At 53.3% G+C, this 18,247-nt stretch overlaps 1 protein-coding gene across 2 annotated transcripts in view; it reads left to right on the top strand.

The window, feature by feature from the left end:
• The window catches only part of GRIP2 (glutamate receptor interacting protein 2), a 97,277-nt gene extending 81,056 nt beyond the window's left edge, over window positions 1–16,221 (top strand). For both annotated transcript variants that reach the window (XM_027585058.2, XM_027585059.2), the window contains exons 15-24: window positions 532–598; window positions 691–836; window positions 1,704–1,848; window positions 3,848–3,987; window positions 4,674–4,853; window positions 5,872–6,046; window positions 7,700–7,805; window positions 11,548–11,691; window positions 12,445–12,591; window positions 13,614–16,221. In XM_027585058.2, coding sequence (XP_027440859.1) covers window positions 532–598; window positions 691–836; window positions 1,704–1,848; window positions 3,848–3,987; window positions 4,674–4,853; window positions 5,872–6,046; window positions 7,700–7,805; window positions 11,548–11,691; window positions 12,445–12,591; window positions 13,614–13,772 — 1,409 coding nt within the window. In that variant the 3' untranslated portion in view covers window positions 13,773–16,221. The remainder of the gene's footprint in view (window positions 1–531; window positions 599–690; window positions 837–1,703; window positions 1,849–3,847; window positions 3,988–4,673; window positions 4,854–5,871; window positions 6,047–7,699; window positions 7,806–11,547; window positions 11,692–12,444; window positions 12,592–13,613) is intronic.
• Window positions 16,222–18,247: the final 2,026 nt, after the last annotated feature.

Genomic DNA, 18,247 nt, shown 5'->3' on the forward strand with positions numbered 1-18,247 from the left:
GCCGCACCCAGGAGCTGTACAACCTTGGATGAGGTCGTTCTCTCTGCCAAAGGCAATTTCCAGAGAGGGAGCCCCCTGGGAACCATTCAGCCAGCACTCCCTGCAGTTGGGAGAAGGGAAGACTCAACTGTGGATGGGTCACACCTAGTTCTGGGGCCCACCCTGTACTAGGTGGGAGTGCCAGCCAGACACAGCCCCTGAAGGGGCTCACAGTTTGCTGGGGGATGGGCTGAGCAGAAGGGCAAAGGGCTGATGTGGATTGAGCACCTACTATGTGCTGGGATCCACGTTAGGTTTTGCCTTGTCTAGTTTAATTTCGTGACGGCTCCATGAGTTCTGTGGCGCCATCCCCATTTTGCAGTGGGGAAAGTGAGGCAGAAGGGGGGCTGATTTGCTCACGGTCGCCAGGCAGGAAGCAGTGGGAGCAGGGCATGTGGCTCAGCATTCATGCCCCAACTCCTGGGCCCTCCCAGTCCCCCTCCTGGAGGCTGAGGCCATCAAAGGTTGGATTCCTGGCTTCTTTCCCCCCAGCAACCAGCAGGAAGCGAGGAGAGCCCCTGATCATCTCTGACATCAAGAAGGGCAGTGTGGCACACAGGTAGGGATGGCCCTGGGCACAGGGTAAGGGGAGCAGTCCACGGAGAGTGACATGTGCCAGGCTCTTTGTGTCCCCCACCCCTGCTCCTGCAGGACCGGTACCCTCGAGCCAGGCGACAAGCTGCTGGCCATCGACAACATCCGCCTGGACGACTGCCCCATGGAGGATGCCGTGCAGATCCTGCGGCGGTGCGAGGACCTGGTGAAGCTGAAGATCCGGAAGGACGAGGACAACTCTGGTAGGGCCCTCACCCGGCCCTGCCGCCTCTCTTGCCCCCCCCCCACGGGATCAGCGGGTTCTAGCTTGCAATTTGGGGCTCCCTCTGGCCGAGGAGGGAGGGTGGCGGGCTGCTGGCGGAGACTCCTTGAATGAGCAAATGCAGGGAGGCAGCCCCGCGCTCGGATGTCTCCTGGTCTCTGGGGCTGCCTGGATCCTCCATGGGTGGCACAATGCCTAGCAGAGGAGGCCCACAGGGGGCAGCAGCGAGCAGAGGGGTTGGTGGGGCAGGAATGCCGCAGGGGGGGTATGTCCTGCGTGGGTGATGTGAGTGAAGAAGTAAAGGCTGCCAACTCTAACATATCTGAGGCCAGACAGGCGACAGAAGTGAGTGACCTGGACAGAAGGTAAGAAAAAATGATGCAGGTTGGTGAGGCAGAAGGGAGGCATGTGGCCCCTGGAGAGCCAATCCCTTATTCAGAGGGGCAGCCGCCGACTCCTCCCCTGGGAAGGATGCTCTCTTGTGGGCAGATTCTTCTTCATCATCTTTTTTTAAAGAAAAGCTGGAAGTCTGGTTTCTTCTTATCCTCATGATCGTTATTTTGTGTCCTGGGTGAAATCTATAGTTTAGAATGTTGGTTTCACGATTCTTTTCTTTCTTCTTTTTTCCATGGGGTTTGGGTGCAAGAAAACATTTGAGGCAGAAGGTGGCCTCAGGGTCCCCGGGCAGTGCCATCTGAAGTCATGGCACGAGCAGATAGGTGGATTAACGAACGAGTGGATGGATGAGTTTGAGGGATAAGTACATCAGGACCCTGGGGCCTGGGGGCGTCCAGCTCCCCTGGGCCCTGCCCCACTGCGCCCCGCCTGATGGCTGCCACCTTTGCAGATGAGCAGGAGACCACAGGGGCGATCAGCTACACAGTGGAGCTGAAACGTTACGGGGGTCCCCTGGGCATCACCATCTCGGGCACAGAGGAGCCTTTTGACCCCATTGTCATCTCAGGCCTCACCAAGCGTGGTCTCGCTGAGAGGTGAGCTGGGGTTCTGTGGGGACGTGCAGGGCAGGCCCGGGAACCCTCATGGGGCCGGGGTTGGGCTTTAGGAACAGCCAAAGTGGATTCTGACCTCGGTTCCAACGTCGATGTCCTGGGTGACATCAGGCCTGTCCCTTCCCTCGCTGAGCCTCAGTTCCACAGAGGCAGACCAGCCCCCCTGGCAGACGTCCCTCCCAAACTGGAGATTCTGCACCTGGAAAGTCAGCACTGTGAGCCATTTTGGAGCACTGTGCGCCTTCGATCCTGGCACAGCCTGGGGCTTTTCTGGAGGCATTAGGGGCCGCCCTGCTGTCCTCTCTGGGAAAGCTGTGAGAAAGAGGGTGTCGCAGGCTGTCCAGACTGGGGGAAGCAGGTGAATCTGGGGCCCAGAGGTGGAGCAGGGCCCCACGGGGGTCACAGGGGGGCCAGGCCTGGGCCCCCGGAGGAGGATGAAAGCAGGAGGGCCCACATGGTGGTGGGCTGCGGCAATAGGATGGAGGGGACTGAGGTTGGGTGGAGGGCTCCCTGTTCCTGGAGCGCCCCCTGCTGGCCCACTGCAAAGGCCATTGTGGACGGTTCCTAACTCAAGTGTGTTCATCTACTCCCACCTTGACTGGGTACCTACCGGGTGCCAGCCCGTTCTGGGAGCTGAGAACGCAATAGACAGTGCCCTTGCTCTCACCGGGCTGGTCTATCTCAGTGCTGGCCAGCTGCAATGTGATGCGAGCCCCACGTTTCAGTATAAACTTCTGGTGGCCATATTAGAAAAATAAAAGGAAAAAAATAACATGAATCTTAAATACGTATTTATGTCAACACGTGTAGTCAATATACAAATTCTAACGAGATGTTTTACATTCTTTTTTGTCATACTGTGTCTTCAGAACCCGTTGTGTATTTTCCATAGTCAAGCCATCTCAGTTTGGGCCAGCCACGTTTCGGGACCCAGTAGCCACATGGGGCTGGTGTTGGCTACGCTGGGCAGACAGCTCTGACGTCCCGCACTCAGCCCACCAACCCCCAGACTTACGCCCCGGGGCCCCTGGGGAGCTGGGTGGGCAAGGCCAGGCATGGGGGTGCATTACCTCTGCCTCCCCCACCCAGGTCAGGTGCTTTCCCAGCATCCACGACAGCTTCTCTCCCTGCTCTCAGGGCTGGCTGTCCCTCACGATCACCTTCCCCAGCCCAGTTCCCAGGGATACCATTTCATCGGCCAGGGGTCAGGGCCAGGCAGCACACATTTTTAAAAAACGCTCCTCAGGTAATTCTAATGGTGTCCAGGTAGAGACCCCACTGGGCCAGAGCAAGGCTACTGCCTGGCCCTATCAGCCCCTCGTGAGGTCAGCTGGGCACCCTGTGCTCATTCTCTGGGTGAGGAAACAGGCCCAGGGAAAGGAAGGCTCCCTGTGGATTTCTGCTGGAGGGAAACACGTATCCCTTCCACCCAGCCATCTTTTAATTACAATTAGATAAAGTAAGTTTATCATTCCCATTTTACACATGAAGGAACTGAGACTCAGGGAAGTTGAGAAACGGGGCCCCAGATCATGCTTGACACCGATTCCAGAACCTAACTTTAGAGTCAGGCAGAATAATCCCCTCCCCCCCCAAATTCTAGACTTAATTTTTTTTTTAATTTTTTGTTTTTTAGAGAGGAAGAGAGTGGGAGGAGGGGCAGAGGGAGAGGGAGAATCTTAAGCAGGCTCCATGCCCAGCACGGAGCCTGATGCAGGGCTCAATCTCACGACCCTGAGATCATGAGCTGAGCCAAAATCATGAGTCGGACGCTTAGCCGATTTAGCCACCGGGCATCCCCCAAATTCTAGACTTTATACCTTTGTTAATGCCACCCTAGATGACACTTGCTTTTTGCTACAGCTGGGTTTAACTGAGGTCAGTCAGGCTTGTGCCTTGGGGTTCCTGAGTTCCCTGAGGGCAGACCCCCTCCCTGAAGCCTTGAATGTCTCTCATTCTCTGTCCTGTACCCCCTCCCCAGGACTGGCGCTATCCACGTTGGGGATCGTATCCTGGCCATCAACAGCGTTAGCCTCAAGGGCCGGCCTTTGAGTGAGGCCATCCACCTCCTACAGGTGGCTGGCGAGACTGTCACACTGAAGATCAAGAAGCAGCTAGACCGTGAGCCTCCCCTGCTCCCCCCGGGGCCATCCACCCATTTAGGAAGGGAAATCCCTCTGTGCCTCTGTGCCAGGTTCATGTGCCCAACCTCATGGCATCCTCACCAAATCCTATGGAGGTGGGAAGACCCCTGGGGCAGCTGAGGAGGCCAGACCTAGAGAGGGGAGTGGTGGTCCTAAGGTCGCAGCTTGTGTAGGGCAGGGTCTGGGTCTGAGCCACCCTCTCCATCGCCTCCTGCCTCTCAAGGCTGCTTGTTCTGCCTTAGGACCGAAGTTTGTACATTCCTCCGTTCCCCTGAATTTGCACCCTGTACCTTGGCAGGGAGGCCACCACCTGCAGGGGAAGGAACTTGAGCTTTTGGGTCTTCCTTCTAATCTGGTCTCCACTGTTGTTCACCATGTGACCTTGGGCATGTTGTGCAGACCCAGAACCTCAGGGACTGACTCTCCGGGGCCCAGCTCAGAGAACTCAGCCTCAGTTTTCCTGTCTATGAAATGGGTTTGCCCATTAGTGTGCCCCCTCCCCTCCTATCAGATTGCTCAGTAGCAGGCTCGGGGAGTGTGGAGGGGGGCTCAGTGCCTGTGAGTTCCCAAACCAGACTGAAGTGGGGAAACTGAGGCTCACTGAGTGTCTCTGTGTCTCTGAGGTCAGAGGCCAGTGGTGGTGACACCCCTTTTCCCTCCCAGGCCCCCTCCCGTGCCGCAAGTCGGGCAGCCTCAGTGAGGCCAGTGATGCAGATGAGGACCCACCAGAAGCGCTCAAAGGAGGCCTGCTGGCAGCCCGGTTCTCACCCGCTGTGCCCAGTGTGGACAGTGCTGTGGAGTCCTGGGACAGCTCAGCCACAGAGGGTGGATTCGGGGGCCCAGGTAACGCCTCGGGGCCCCAGGCCAAGTGACATGCTCTCTCTGGGCTGCCCCAGCTGCCAGGCCTTTGCAGCGGCTGTTCCGTGCCCCCTCCTCTCCCGGCTCCATCCTTTAGGGACACTTCCTGGAGGCAGACCCGCCTGGGCCCCATTAGCCATTCTCAGGGATCCTCACTGCTCAGAGCATGAGCCTCAGGCCTTCACACATCTTTTGATTAGCATCCATAGCACCATGGAGTTCCCCACCTTGAGGTTAGGGACCAAGCTGGCCTCACTTTTGTCTTTCTCATTCCTAGCCCGGTGCCCTGTACACAGCAGGTGCCCAAGCAGTGTTTATTGCATCCAGCTGAAGATGGGAAGGCAGAAAGCCCCTTCCCACCCCATCCCACAAGACCCCGCCTTAAGGTGGACACGTCTTAAGGTGGACACAGGCTGCCCTCTGAGGATGCAAGCTCCCCTGCCCGGGCATGTTGAGACTCATGGGTGGCCTCGGGGTTTGGGGGGCATTTGAATCTAGCAGCTGGCCTTCTGGCCTCTGGGAGGCCCGGCTCAGAGAACTAGCGGAGCGAGGCCTCTAAGTGGCCTCACGAGGCTCCCAGCCCTCGTCCTCCCTGGCTGTATATCTGTCTGCCTTCCCTGGGTCTCCGCTTCCCCATCTCTTGTACTTGATAAGCATCTCTTAGCTTACCCCTGGGGCAGGGTCTTGAGAGCTCTCAAAGGCAGGCAGAGAGGAATGGTTACAATAGCGAGCCTTGTCCCCAGGTAGGAGGCAGCCAGGCTAAGCCCATGGAGCCGGGACAGGGTCTTGGAGCCCTGGCCATTAACTCCTCTGCTGGGTGATCAGGAGTTCTTGGGGGTTCTGGGGGTAGGGACTAGGTGGCAGGGCCCTCAGGGGACTCTGGGTAGTCATGCAAGGCCAGAGGGGGCCAAGACCTATCCAGGGTCATCTAGCACAGCTAGAAAAGGGGTGGGAAGGAGGGCAAGCTGAAGTGGATACAGACACCCACCTCTCCACCTGGCAGGCTCCTACACTCCGCAGACAGTGGCTCGGGGCGTGACCCCCCAGGAGTGGCGGCCCAGCCGGCTGAGAAGCAGCCCCCCACCCACTGAGCCCCGGAGGACGAGCTATACCCCAGCCCCCACGGACGAGAGCTTCCCCGAGGAGGAGGAAGAGGAGGATTGGGAGCCACCAACTAGGTCTGTGGTGGGAATGCCATGAGGGAGGAGGCAGTCATGGTCTCTTGGTCTGCATAGCAGTGGGGGCAGTGGAGGGGTCTTGTCCGGCTCCCGAGGAGGGGTGCCTCCCGGGAGAGGGGAGGAAGCATCGGGCAGAGCTGCCTCAGCCAGGCTGAGATGGGGACGAGGGTGTGCTGGGCAGAGGGCACAGCAGTGGCAAAGGCGTGGAAGGTGTTTGCCTTTCCAGAGAGTCTGGTAATCTCCCATTCTCAGAACAGCTCAGAACTTGAACCTGACCCTCCTGACTTAACCCAGATTGCTTGATGGCCTCCTGCAAGGGCCCTCGGGTCCCAGGCACCCGCCCTGGCTATGGATGTGGTGGGTTTGGTAGCGTTGGCTTTGAAGGACACCGCACCACCCCTGGAGGAGGCTCTCGCAGAGAGCAGGCCCTGTGGAGAAATGCTGTTCCTCACCCAGCCCTAGCCACCCGACCTGTGTCTCTGCTTTGGATCGGGCACTTCCTTCTGTCTCCAGTGCCTTTCCCTCTCTCTCCTGGCCAAGGCCAGTGCAGCCGTGAAAACCCAGCTCGCGTTCTCCCGCCTCCTCCGGGAGGCTCCCCTGACTTTCTCAGGCAGAAGGCATCCCTCCCTCTGCTGGTCCCCAAGCCACCACTGTGAGCCTCCTCGTGGCACTGGCTGCCTTGTGCCCACCTGGTTCATGACCTGGCTGTGGTCCCTTCTGCATAGCGCCTCTCGCTGAGTGCCTGGCACCCAGTGGGGACTGCTGCACACTTTGTGACTAAATCACCAGCTCCTTGAGAACAGGGGCTACACCTTACTCACTGCCGTAGCCCCAGGCCCTGTGGAGACCTGGCCCAGGGAATGTTTGTAGAATTGGTTCGAATGGAGAGACTATCCTCAGCCTTAGTCTTCTCATCTATAAAATGGGAAGGACAGGAGGCAACTATTGCCCATCATCCTCCCTGAGTCTCCCTAGGAGAGAAAAACTTCTGGGCCTTTGTAAGAAAGTGCTTTGCATACCATCCTTTCTAAGCAGCCAGGACTTTGTAGGTGGCAAGTGGCTTTGTGAACTATGAAGTGTGCAAGTGTGACTTGTTACCATTCTAATGAGCCTCAATTTTAGAGCTGATGACGGGCCCGTACAGCCTGTGATGGAAGCTGTGGGGTGGCCCGGACCCTTCCCCAAGCGCAGATACACTCTCCTCTCCATCCATCTGTGTCCTCGCTGGCTCCAGCTCTGTCCCTGTCACTGTGCTATGATGCCATGTGTCTGGGTGGGGCCAGGGGCCGTCCTCTGGGGTTACACCATGGATCTCCTCTCTGTCTGTCTGTCCGTCCGTCTGTCTCTCTTCCCAGGCGTCCTGTGTCACCGCTCTCCACCCCGTCTCATCTGCCCCTGTTCTAACTGACCACCGACAGTCCTGGTCGCCCCTAACTGCGTCCTCCCCCCATTCCGTGTCACCAACCACTGCCCCGGGGCCCCAGCACTGCCACCGAGGACGCCCGCCTGCCTGCCCGCCCGCCTGCCCGCCCACCCTATGGCCCCTCGAGCCCAACGCTGGGCCCCGGGGCCCCGAAGACTCCTCAGGCCCCAGCCCGCCTGCCCGCCCACCCGCCTGCCAGGAGTTGACGCTCTCTGGTTCCTACGTTACAGCCCAGCCCCTGGCCCTGCCCGTGAGGAGGGCTTCTGGCGCATGTTCGGGGAAGCGCTCGAAGACCTGGAGTCATGTGGTCAGTCAGAGCTGCTGAGGGAACTGGAGGTAGGGCCACCCACCCCACAGACCTTCCTGGGGGCCCCTGTGCATGGCCACACCGATGTGCATGCCCGTGGAAAGCAAGCATGTTGATGGGATCCTGCTCATGTGTAGTGTGTATCATGCACTCAGCACCCTCCGTATAAAGGCGTCTTTACCCACGTGCAGGTGTGATTGAGAGAATTGTGGTATGGCACGTGGGGGTGTGTGCACATACGGATGTGTCTGGCATCATCATGTATGCATCGGGGGCATGCGTGTGTGCATGTGTGTGAGCATGCTCATGTATGCACAAATGCTGAGGGTGTTTTCAGAACAGGTGTGTCTGAGCACCCATTTGGATGCTGAGGGGCAGTTTTGGTGTGTGTGTGTGCAGGCGCAGTCTGGGGATGTGGTTATGGACGTGCTCTGTGGAAGCATGCAGATGTGAGCATCAGGGACAGACAGTACAGGGGATGAGGGGTCAGGGAGCTGAGAAGTGAATACAGCTTTGTGTGAGGTCAGCATGGCGCACGGTGGAACAGGCTGCCCAGGAAGGTCTAGGAAGACTGAATCACCAGCTCCTTGAGCTGGTCATTTCAGAAGCTCCTTCATGCTCTGAGAGCAATAATTTAAACTTCCACTTTATCTGTGCTTTCCCCCTAAATTTTTGATTGGTGCCATTTTTTTTCTCCATCAGTCTTGCCAGTTACTAGGCTCCTCAAAGAACTGATTTTTGGCTTTGTTAATTTTCATTGTTTTCTATCTTACTCATTTCTGTGCTTAGCTTCTACTTTATTTGTGTTATTTAAATAACACAAATGGTTTCTTAGCTCCTTCATTTTCAGTCTTCCTTGTTTTCTGCCATAGTGCATCTTAAGCTATGATTTTACCCATAAGCACTGCTTTGGCTGCATTCCACAAATTTTGATTTGTGATGCTTTTGTTGATCATTCAATTCCAAATATTTCAAAAATTTCTATTACGATTTTAGTTAAGCCCTTGAATTACACAGAAGTGGAGAGTTTTTTTTTAAACCCACATTTTAAAACCAATTCATATTTTCTTTTAATTCATATGTACTGTGGCCAGAAAATATGTTCAATTTGCTATGAATTCTTTGGAGTTTGCTACGACTTTCTTTGTGGCCTAGTATGTGATCAGTTTTAGTAAACACTTCATGTATGCCTGCAAAACAATGCAAATTTCCTTTTGTTGGGTGTCAGGTTCCCTGCAGGTCAAAATTGTTCATAAACTTGTTCAAATCTGCATCCTTATGAAATGTTATATGCTTTATTTTTATATTTTTTTTTTTAGCGGTATGATAAAATTCCCATCATGAGTGGAGATTTGGCAAGTTCTTGACATTGTCAATTTTTGTTTTCTATCCTTTGAGGTTATATTGTTAGTTTCATATAAATTCACGCTTGCTATAACTTCTTGGTGAATTTTTCTTTTTATTATTAATCAGTATCTCTATCCCTATGTGCTTTCCACTTTAAATTCCATTTTCCCTCATAATAATATGGTTCCACCAGCTTTATTTTAGCAATGTTTCCTGTCTTTTTTCCAATTTATTTATTTTCAAGCTTACTGTGTTACTAAGTGTGTACATTTATCATTTTAAATGTATCTGTTATATGCTGTATGTAGCTTATTTTTCCCCCAATCCAAGAGTCTCCTTTTTAAGACTCGTTCATTTATATTTATTGTGATTACTAATATAATGAAACTTAATTCTAGCATATAATTTATACTTTCTATGTATCCTACTTACTCTATACTTCTGATCTAGCTTTGCTATTCTTGTATTGATAAAACTTTTATTCCTGTTTACTCTCTGCACCACCAAAATGGACATTTTATAATTTTATTCTTTTAGTGATTATCCTTAATTCATTTAATATTCAGTTTTTTAATTTCAAATATTTTATTATTACAGGAGCCATATATGTGGATGGTGCAAGATTAGATAAACAAAATAAAATCAAAACTAAAATAAGCAAAATAAAACATAAGAACACAACATTCCCACTACACATAGATCATGACTGTTACTGCTTAAGTGAGTGTATATGTATTTTTAGGATAGTGAAACCATGATGTATATGCTGTTTCATACATTTTTCTGTCAGCTACCCCATTTTCCCCCCACATATGAAAATAACCTTCTGATACATTTTCATTTCTTCTAATACCAAGGTCATATGCAGGTTTTCACAGTTGACCTCAAATTTCCCTTTATACCTGGTCTGGCTAAGCTAATGCCCAACCAAAGCTTGGCACCTCGTTGTTATGCTTTTTCAGTCTCTCTTAATTTTAGTCCAGTGCCTTTTTAATGATGCTAAGTTAAAACTTTTGTTTACCAAGATAAAACTCACATATAACGTAAAATTTACCACATTAAAGTAAATTGAATATTAAAAGTAAAAAGAAGTAGGGGCGCCTGGGTGGCTCAGTCGTTAAGCGTCTGCCTTCGGCTCAGGTCATGATCCTGGGGTCCTGGGGTTGAGCCCCGCGTCGGGCTCCCTGCTCAGCGGGAAGCCTGCTTCTCCCTCTCCCTCTGCCTGCTGCTCCCCCTGCTTGTGCTCTCTCTCTCTGTCAAATCAATAAATAAAATCTTAAAAAAAAAATAAAAGTAAAAAGAATTAATTAAGGATAATCACGAATAGTTCAGGGGCTTTTAGTGTTTTTGTGATGTTGCGTATACACGACCAGAACATTTCTTTCTTTCTTTCTTTCTTTTTTTTTACGACCAGAACATTTCTAACATCCCAAAAAGAAACCCCACATCTCCCAACTGCTTTCTGCTTTCTATCTCTATGGATTTGCCTGTTCTAGATATTTCTTATAAATGGGGTCATGCAGTATGTGGCCTTTGGTGTCTTGACTTTTTTCATTTAGCTTGATGTTGTAGAACATAGTACTTCATGCTTTCTATGGCTGAATAATATTCCATTCTATGAATAGACCATGTCGCTAACTTTTTGAAAAGACCAGGCGCAACTGACGTGGCCTTGAATTTTCATCTTTGCTTTGGTTTTTCTAGCAAAGTTGAATCAATGCCTTTGGCCCCCCTTCTGAATGAGACAGGGCCTGTAGAATGCTTCCATTTCCCTCTAAACTCTCTCCTCTTGTCTCCCTGCTTGTTTACAAATTGCTCGAAGTTAGTTAATGTGGGATTTTAGTCAGTACTCATTAGGGTTGTAGGCAATTAATTTCTTTGCTCACTGTTGCTTTCTGCGTTCTACTTTTTGCTTCTGAGTTCATCTTTAAGATCTTTTAGTGACCATCTTGGGGTAGTAAACTCTTTTAGGTTTTGTGTGTGATTTTATCTTATTTATTTTTATGATCAGCCAAGATAGCAGAGTGTTAAGACCCTTGACTTTGAAACCAGATTCTGAGTTCAAATCATAATTTCTCTTAGCCTGGGTTTCCTCACCTGTAAAATGGACCCCCAAAATGGTATTTGCCTGTGTTTCTCATAGTATCGAAGAGAACAAAATGAGTTGTGTGTGTATAGTGAGTAGAACTGAGCTCAGCACAGAGTAAGTGTTAATCGTTCAGTGCCAACAATTAGCATTCTGATCGTGGGTGTGATCGAGGACCCCCCCTGCCCACGATCAGACTGAGAGCCCCTGGAGAGCAGGGACCTTGTCTATGCTGTGCACCATTGTGACCTTGAAGGCTGATACATAGTAGGTGTCCACAGATGCTGACTGCAGACAGCGAGCAAACAAGCATCCAAGTGAGGGCTGTGTGTCCGCAGGCATCCATCATGACGGGCACGGTGCAGAGCGTGGCCCTTGAGGGCAGGCCCGGCCACCAGCCCTGGCGGAGGAGCCAGGAGGTACGAGCGTCCCCTGAAGAGTTGCAGGAGCTGCTGCTGCCGACATCCTTAGAGATGCACAAGGTGGGTGCTGGGGCTGGGCATGGGAAGCCTAGATGCGTGGCCTGGTGTTGTGAGGACCCACCAGGGGCTCCAGATGGGCCCACCCCTCTCTGGGCTTCATTTTCCTCCACCAGACACAATTTTGTACTAGGTGGAACTTGTCAAATTCTCACCATTTGGGTGATACACACGCACCCTTGTGATACACACTGGGCTGCTATGAATGTTTTTCTTTAAGTAGACTTTTTCCCCACTTAAGATTGTGTGTATATAAAACAGGAACACGTTTATATATGATACGTGTCTATGTATTTGTGTGTGTGTATCATATATATCAGTTACCAGTTCCTTAAAGGAGAAGCCAGCCTCCCTTGTCATCTGTAGGTTACTATATAGAAAAACAAACAAGAGGAGAAGAAACCTCTCAGCCAGTGGCCCTCAGAAGGCTCAGAGCCTCTTGGTAAATTGAGAGATGATCAAGTGTTAGAGGGGTGAAAACCCATCGATACCCCACTGAGACTTTCTCCTGGGGGGAAGGGAGAGGACTGAAGAACGGAGAAGGAACCCCTTCCCCGGCTTCCCCACTGTGACTGGTGCCGGGAACCGGAGGTCGTGCTCCCATGGAGAACGCGAGGGGGCGCTATGTGGTAGTGGCAGGGAGCGCAGCTGGGCAGTGGGCTGGGCCTGGGTCCCACACCAAGGGATTTGGGCTGCTGTGGGGAGCTGGGGACAAAGGTCAGAGCTCCAGGGACTTCCTCCTCCTTCTGCTCCCAGGTAACCCTGCACAAGGACCCCTTGCGGAATGACTTTGGTTTTAGCGTCTCTGACGGCCTCCTGGAGAAGGGTGTCTATGTCCACAGTGTGCGCCCTGATGGGCCAGCCCAACGTGGGGGCCTCCGGCCCTTCGACAGGGTCCTTCAGGTAATGCTGGGCTGGGGGCACCATGGATAGTGTGGCCTTTCCTTGCCTTGTGGGGAAAGAGCCCCACTTCTATCCTGGCTGAGTGGCCTTAGGCAGGTCACCTTCTCTCTCTGAGCCCCGGCTTCCTCATGTGCGAAGGGAATGACAACACCAGTCCTATAGGCCGGTTAGGCTTAGTTATGTTGCAGTAACAACCCCGAATCTTAGTGGCTTAACACACGAACCTTTTGTCCGCTGGGGGGCGGCATAGGCTTGCTCCGCCAGGCTGATGGGGGCTCTACCCTTTAGCAAATGCCTTCGACCACGTGACCTAGGAACTGAGACTGGAAAACCACACGTGGGTTTTTTTCCTGCCTCCACCCAGAAGCAGCACCTGCCATTGCCCTTCATGGCCTATTGGCCAGAACTAGTCACGTGACCTCGCTAACTGCAAGGGAGCCTGGGAAATGTGGGTGAGCCCAGGGAAAGCTCTGGAACAGCCCTGGCCCAGCCACCCTCTGCCGCTTTTCCCTTGCCCCAGCTACATTTCCCTTGGTGTGATTTCTGCTATTTAGTGCCACATTTACTGAATATGTTTCCTTTAAATTGGTGGGGTATTTCTGACTTAAATTTATTTTGAAAGGAAGCTTTTCATGTCATTTAGGAATGAAAGCCCAGCACCCCTTGCTTGACATAGAAGGTCAGTGTGAAATAAAAAAACAGAAACAAAGCAATGTCACCAATTCTAGGCAGGAAGCTGAGTGTGTGGTCTGCTCTTTCATGAAAAAGGGAGAGAAGTAGGTGTTAGAGAGAAGTAGGAAGAATGTCCTGGCACCTCCTTCGGGGGTTTCTCTTTGATAAAACCTGACCAGAAGGATTGAAAGAGAGCTCGATGAAGGAGGACTTCTCTTTGTGTGTGTTCTAGATTCACCCTGTATCTGGGTTGGGGCCGGGCCCACACATGAGGACAGCTTACGATTCCTACCTACTTCAGCCCGGGCTCAGCTGATGCCCGTCTGTCCCCTTGGCTGTGTTCCCTGCAGGTCAACCACGTTCGCACGCGGGACTTTGACTGCTGCCTGGCCGTGCCGCTCCTGGCGGAGGCAGGCGACGTCCTGGCGCTGGTCATCAGCCGCAACCCACTGGCCCAGAGCGGCCGAGCCCCACGAGCTCCAGGCCCCAGCAGCCCCCGGATGCTTTGAAGTCAGCATGTGGTCTGGACACCCCAGGGGCCTCAGGAGTAGATCCCGGCCCCCAGACCTGTAACTGGGCTGGAGACCTGGCCACTCACTCATCCATCTGTCCGTCTGGCAGGCTCTGAGCCATGGACTGGAATCTGTCTCTATTCTCTGGTTCTCTGGTGCCTGGAGTACCAGCCAGTGAGGTTCCCTGCCCCACTTGGAGTGACATCTAGGTCTTTCTCCATGTTGGGACTCCGAGATGGATGTCCAGAGGAGCCCCACTCAATAAGGTTTGAGACAGGCTGCTCAGCTGGGAGAAGAGGGCCCCTGGGGGCTAGGGAGCCCAGCTACTGTAGGGAGTGCTTTCTCCCAGCAGAGCTATGGAGTTGCCAGGGAGGAGTGAGCTCCCTGTCACAGGAGGTGGGCAAGTGGGAACCGGATACCCCCAGGGCAGTCATGGACTGAGGTGTGAGGCGTCCAGGCAATGGGTCCACACAGGCTCAGGTAGTTAGTTTCCCCATAGGGGGAGCATTTAGGTTGCAGCTGGGGGGCCACCTTTTCTGGACAGTCTCCCCCCAAGAGGGATGCCACTCAGGGTGGCAGCCTAGCCCCTTCCCTACTCCAGAATTCTGGTGTTTGGGGCTTGCTGGCATCCCCACTTAAGAGGCTCTTCAGCTGGGATGGCTGAATCCCAGGAGACATTGGCCTGTTGATTCTGAAAGTGAGTGATTCTTTCATTTTGGCAGCTCTGGTCTGAAGCCTCCGGGATTTGAGACTCACAGTTCTGGGCCCTTTGGGCCAGCTGGGTGTCAGGCTTTGGGCTCTCAGCCCCTCCTGCTTCTTTTGTAGGAGGGGCAGGCAGAGATCCATATGAATACACCCCTCTCAGGCCAGGCCCCTCACGATGGGAGGGAGTCATCTGGGACAGAAGACTCAGGAGTTTTTGTTCACCATTTCGGTGGAGATGGGAAAACCATAGAAGTATCACATATAAGATGATACAGCTCCTCCTCAATCTCCAAATCCATGAAGGAGGAGAGACGGGGAGAGGGAGGCACAGAGACAGACGTAGGCAGGCAGGAAAGCGATGGGCCATTCTCTCTCATGCCCAAAGGTGACAGGGTCCAAAGAGGTCATTTAAGGAAGTTTATTCCCACTTGAAATCTGGAAGCACCAGCATCCCTTAAAGTCATTGTCCTCATTTCCCGCAGACCAGAAATCCTTTTGATTTTGAGAAGGGCATAGGGCATAGGCCTTCACCTGGTGGTCGGGGCTGCGGGCCCAGGGATGGAGGTGGGCGGGCAGGATTCAGTCAGGGCTGGGGGTTTCCTTTGCTCTTAACGGGGGTCTCAGGAAAACGGGGCACACACTCCTGCCTGCATCCTCCATGCTTCCGTCCCTTGGAGGCCCCCAAATCCTCTTCCACTCGAGGGACAAGATGCGGAGTCAAGAGGCTCATTCTTTTTGCTCTGGGTTGCTGCTTGGTTGCTCTGTGACCCCCTCTCAGTGTGACCCTCTCTGGGCAATGTAGGGGTGGATAGTCTTTGTGAGCAAGTACGGGCCTCCCTGTCATGGCCAGAACCATGCCCACCGGGCACCCTGCGCACACTCTCCCTGAGGGCCTGCATTCCCTCTTCTCCGTCCACTCCCCCACACCCTGCTGCTCCCTGCGTTCCCTGGAGAGCCCTCCATGCCAGGACTGGACTGCCCAATGCCTCTGCTATCTTGGATTGCTGTGTAAACACCCGCCCCAGGGTGAAAAGGTACTGCCCCCCCCCATCACAGGGGCACCGAGCAAAAGCCAAGAGCCCTCAGCCTGGGGGGCCAGGGGCCACAGCAGAGACATGACCACTGGCATCCGCAGCTGTGTGAGCTTAGGCAAGTTGCCCAGCCTCTCTGGGACTCTGTCAAGTGACAGGGCTGGACAGTCCACACTCCCAGGGCCTCTAGGCTCAGGACAGCTGCGTTCAACTGCCGGTGGGAAGAAGCATCCCCTCCCCGACCAGTGCCCCCTGCCTCCTCCGGCTGAGGCCTCTGCCATCCCCCAGACGTATGCAACCAGGCCCAGCAGGTGGCCCCTGGCCCTGGCCAGCCTTCTCATATGCAATATTCTGGCTTCTCATGGGGGTCGTAGATCCCAGACTTGACATTTCCCAATGCCCGTCCCCGGTGAGCGTCCTGCCTGCCTATGCATTTTGGGTACAGCTCCTGTGACCTGCTCCTCCCCCCCCCCAAAAGCTGTATTTTTCTCTGGCTGAGATTAGAGCATATTCCTTGTAAAGTATTTTTCTACATGGGGTTTTCTTAGGGCTCTTGGGAAGCACATGCCAAGGGGCTGTGTTGCAAAGGCCATTTGGGGTCTGTTTGGGGCCCGTGTATAAATCTGTTCTGCCAGGGGTTGCAGTGACTTAGGAGCTGGTGGGGGGGGGGGGTGCTGTTGGGATGATTTTTTTACAATAAAATTATTTAAATGCAACTAGATTGTGGTGGCTGGTTTTTTTTTGTTGTTTTTTTTTAATCATAGGCTGGCAATAGTCAACTTCTGTTTGGATCTTATGACATCGTCCCTGTTTTTAATTAATTCATCCATTCTAAAGGTCTGCTTGGGCTCTGCATCATTCCAGCCCCTGGGAAAACAACATGAACACAACAGATGAGGTCCCGTCTGCACGGGGCTTAGATTCTCTGGTGGAAGACAGACAGTGAATGAGGGAGCAAATCGTAAAGGATTATTTCAGGAGGTACGGAGTGCAGTGAAAAAAACCCAGTCATGGGGATAAAGTGGGGGGCGAGAGCGTTAGCTCAGGGGTCAGGAGAGACTTCTCTGAAGAGGTGATATTTGGGCTGAGACCTTCAAGACAGGAGTCCCCCGGGGAGACTGGGAAGAACAGTGTCCCAGGCAGAGGGCACAGCAAGTGCAAAGGCTCGGAGGTGAGAATGAGCTTGGTCGGTTCAAGGAAGAGAAAGGAGGCCCAAAAGCAGAGCGGAGAGACCAGGTTGGAGGTTTACAGGGCCCAATGGTAAGGGTTTGGGTAGGGACTATGGATTTGTTCTGTTGGCAGGGCAAAGCCAAGGAGGCAGGTGAGTGTGGGTCTGCTGTATGGAGCCCCTTTAGCCTGGGTGCGGCCCCATCGATGCCCTGAGTCTTCACAGGGCAGCCGGGGCATAATGAGCCCTGAGGTCATGGCCAGGCCTCCCTGGGGGACCACAGCTCTGTGTGGACAGAGGGAGCGCTTCTTCCCATCAACCATGCAGGATGGAGTGCGTGCCCCATCTCTGGAGGTGTGCTAGCCTGGCTGGACCACGCTGGGTGCAACGACGTGGCTGGGCCAGGGAAGCCAAAGGCGAGCTGTGCACAGGTCACTGCGGCTCCTCCCAGGGCTGGGCGATAGGTTCAGGGCCCTTCCGAAAGGGGGAGAGAGGTGTGGGCGGGTCGTGACCTGGAGAGGCACGTCCTACACACTGGCTGCATGCAGGCATTGCTCTGCGTACTTTTCAAGAATGCCCTGGGTCTTCCTGCAGCCTTCAGAGGTGGCTCTGTTATCATCCCAATGTTCTGGGTGATGAAAGGAAGCACAGAGAGGTTAAGTAACTTGCCCTAAGTCACACAGGGAGTAAAGGATGGAGCTACAATTTGAACAAGTTATATGGCCAAGGCACACAGGGAGGAGGAAAGTGGACAGAGGCCATCAGAAAGGCCAATAGCTAGAAAAAGAGCTGGGAGAGTGGTATTTTATTCTAACATCGTCTATAAATAATGAGTTACCAAGAGACCTTTTTTTTGGTCTGGGAAGTTGGGGAAAGGACCTAGCAACCTCCTGAACTTGCCCACACTCATTGATCTGCCCAAAACATCGACCTGCCCTGTGACCCCAGCGAGGCTGAGCCCATCTCCCTGCCTCAGTTTCCCTATCTATAACAGTGGGTTGGGTACATGATTCCCAAGGCGGAGGACGTCTGTGCCAACCACTTATTTTCTGGGGTCCTGCGTGTCCTCCCTTCTGAGGCCCCATGTCTGTGGCATGATTTCTATTTGCATCCCTCTAGGGCTTACCCCCTCCCTGCAGCCTGCCCCATTCTTGGACTTGGCAATCAGAAAGCCCCTGCTTGGGCATCAGTAAGTGACTACTCCTGGTGCGTCACCTCTAATCAGCCCAAAGCCTCAAAATGGGCGGTGGTTTATTCCAAGTGGGGAAACTGAGGCCCGGGAGACCGATGTGAGCAGCGCCGCAGGGCTGGGTGTGCGGCAGGTGGGCTTCAGTCCCCAGCATCGGTAGAACCAGCCGGAGCAGACCCAGGAGTCGGAGGACAACGCTTTCACAGACTGCTGTGTGCCCTGGAGTTGACTGCATCCCCTCTGTGATCCTCTGCCTCAGCGTCTCCGACCACGGATGACAACACCACCTGTGGGGAGCACCCTGGGGCAGAACTGAAAGCCTCTGTAAACTGTCAGGCGCTTGCCACACAGAAGGAAAGAGAGCCTCATCAAAACTGAA

The sequence above is a fragment of the Zalophus californianus genome, chromosome 1, assembly GCF_009762305.2.
Source record: "Zalophus californianus isolate mZalCal1 chromosome 1, mZalCal1.pri.v2, whole genome shotgun sequence".
Classification (NCBI taxonomy): domain Eukaryota; kingdom Metazoa; phylum Chordata; class Mammalia; order Carnivora; family Otariidae; genus Zalophus; species Zalophus californianus.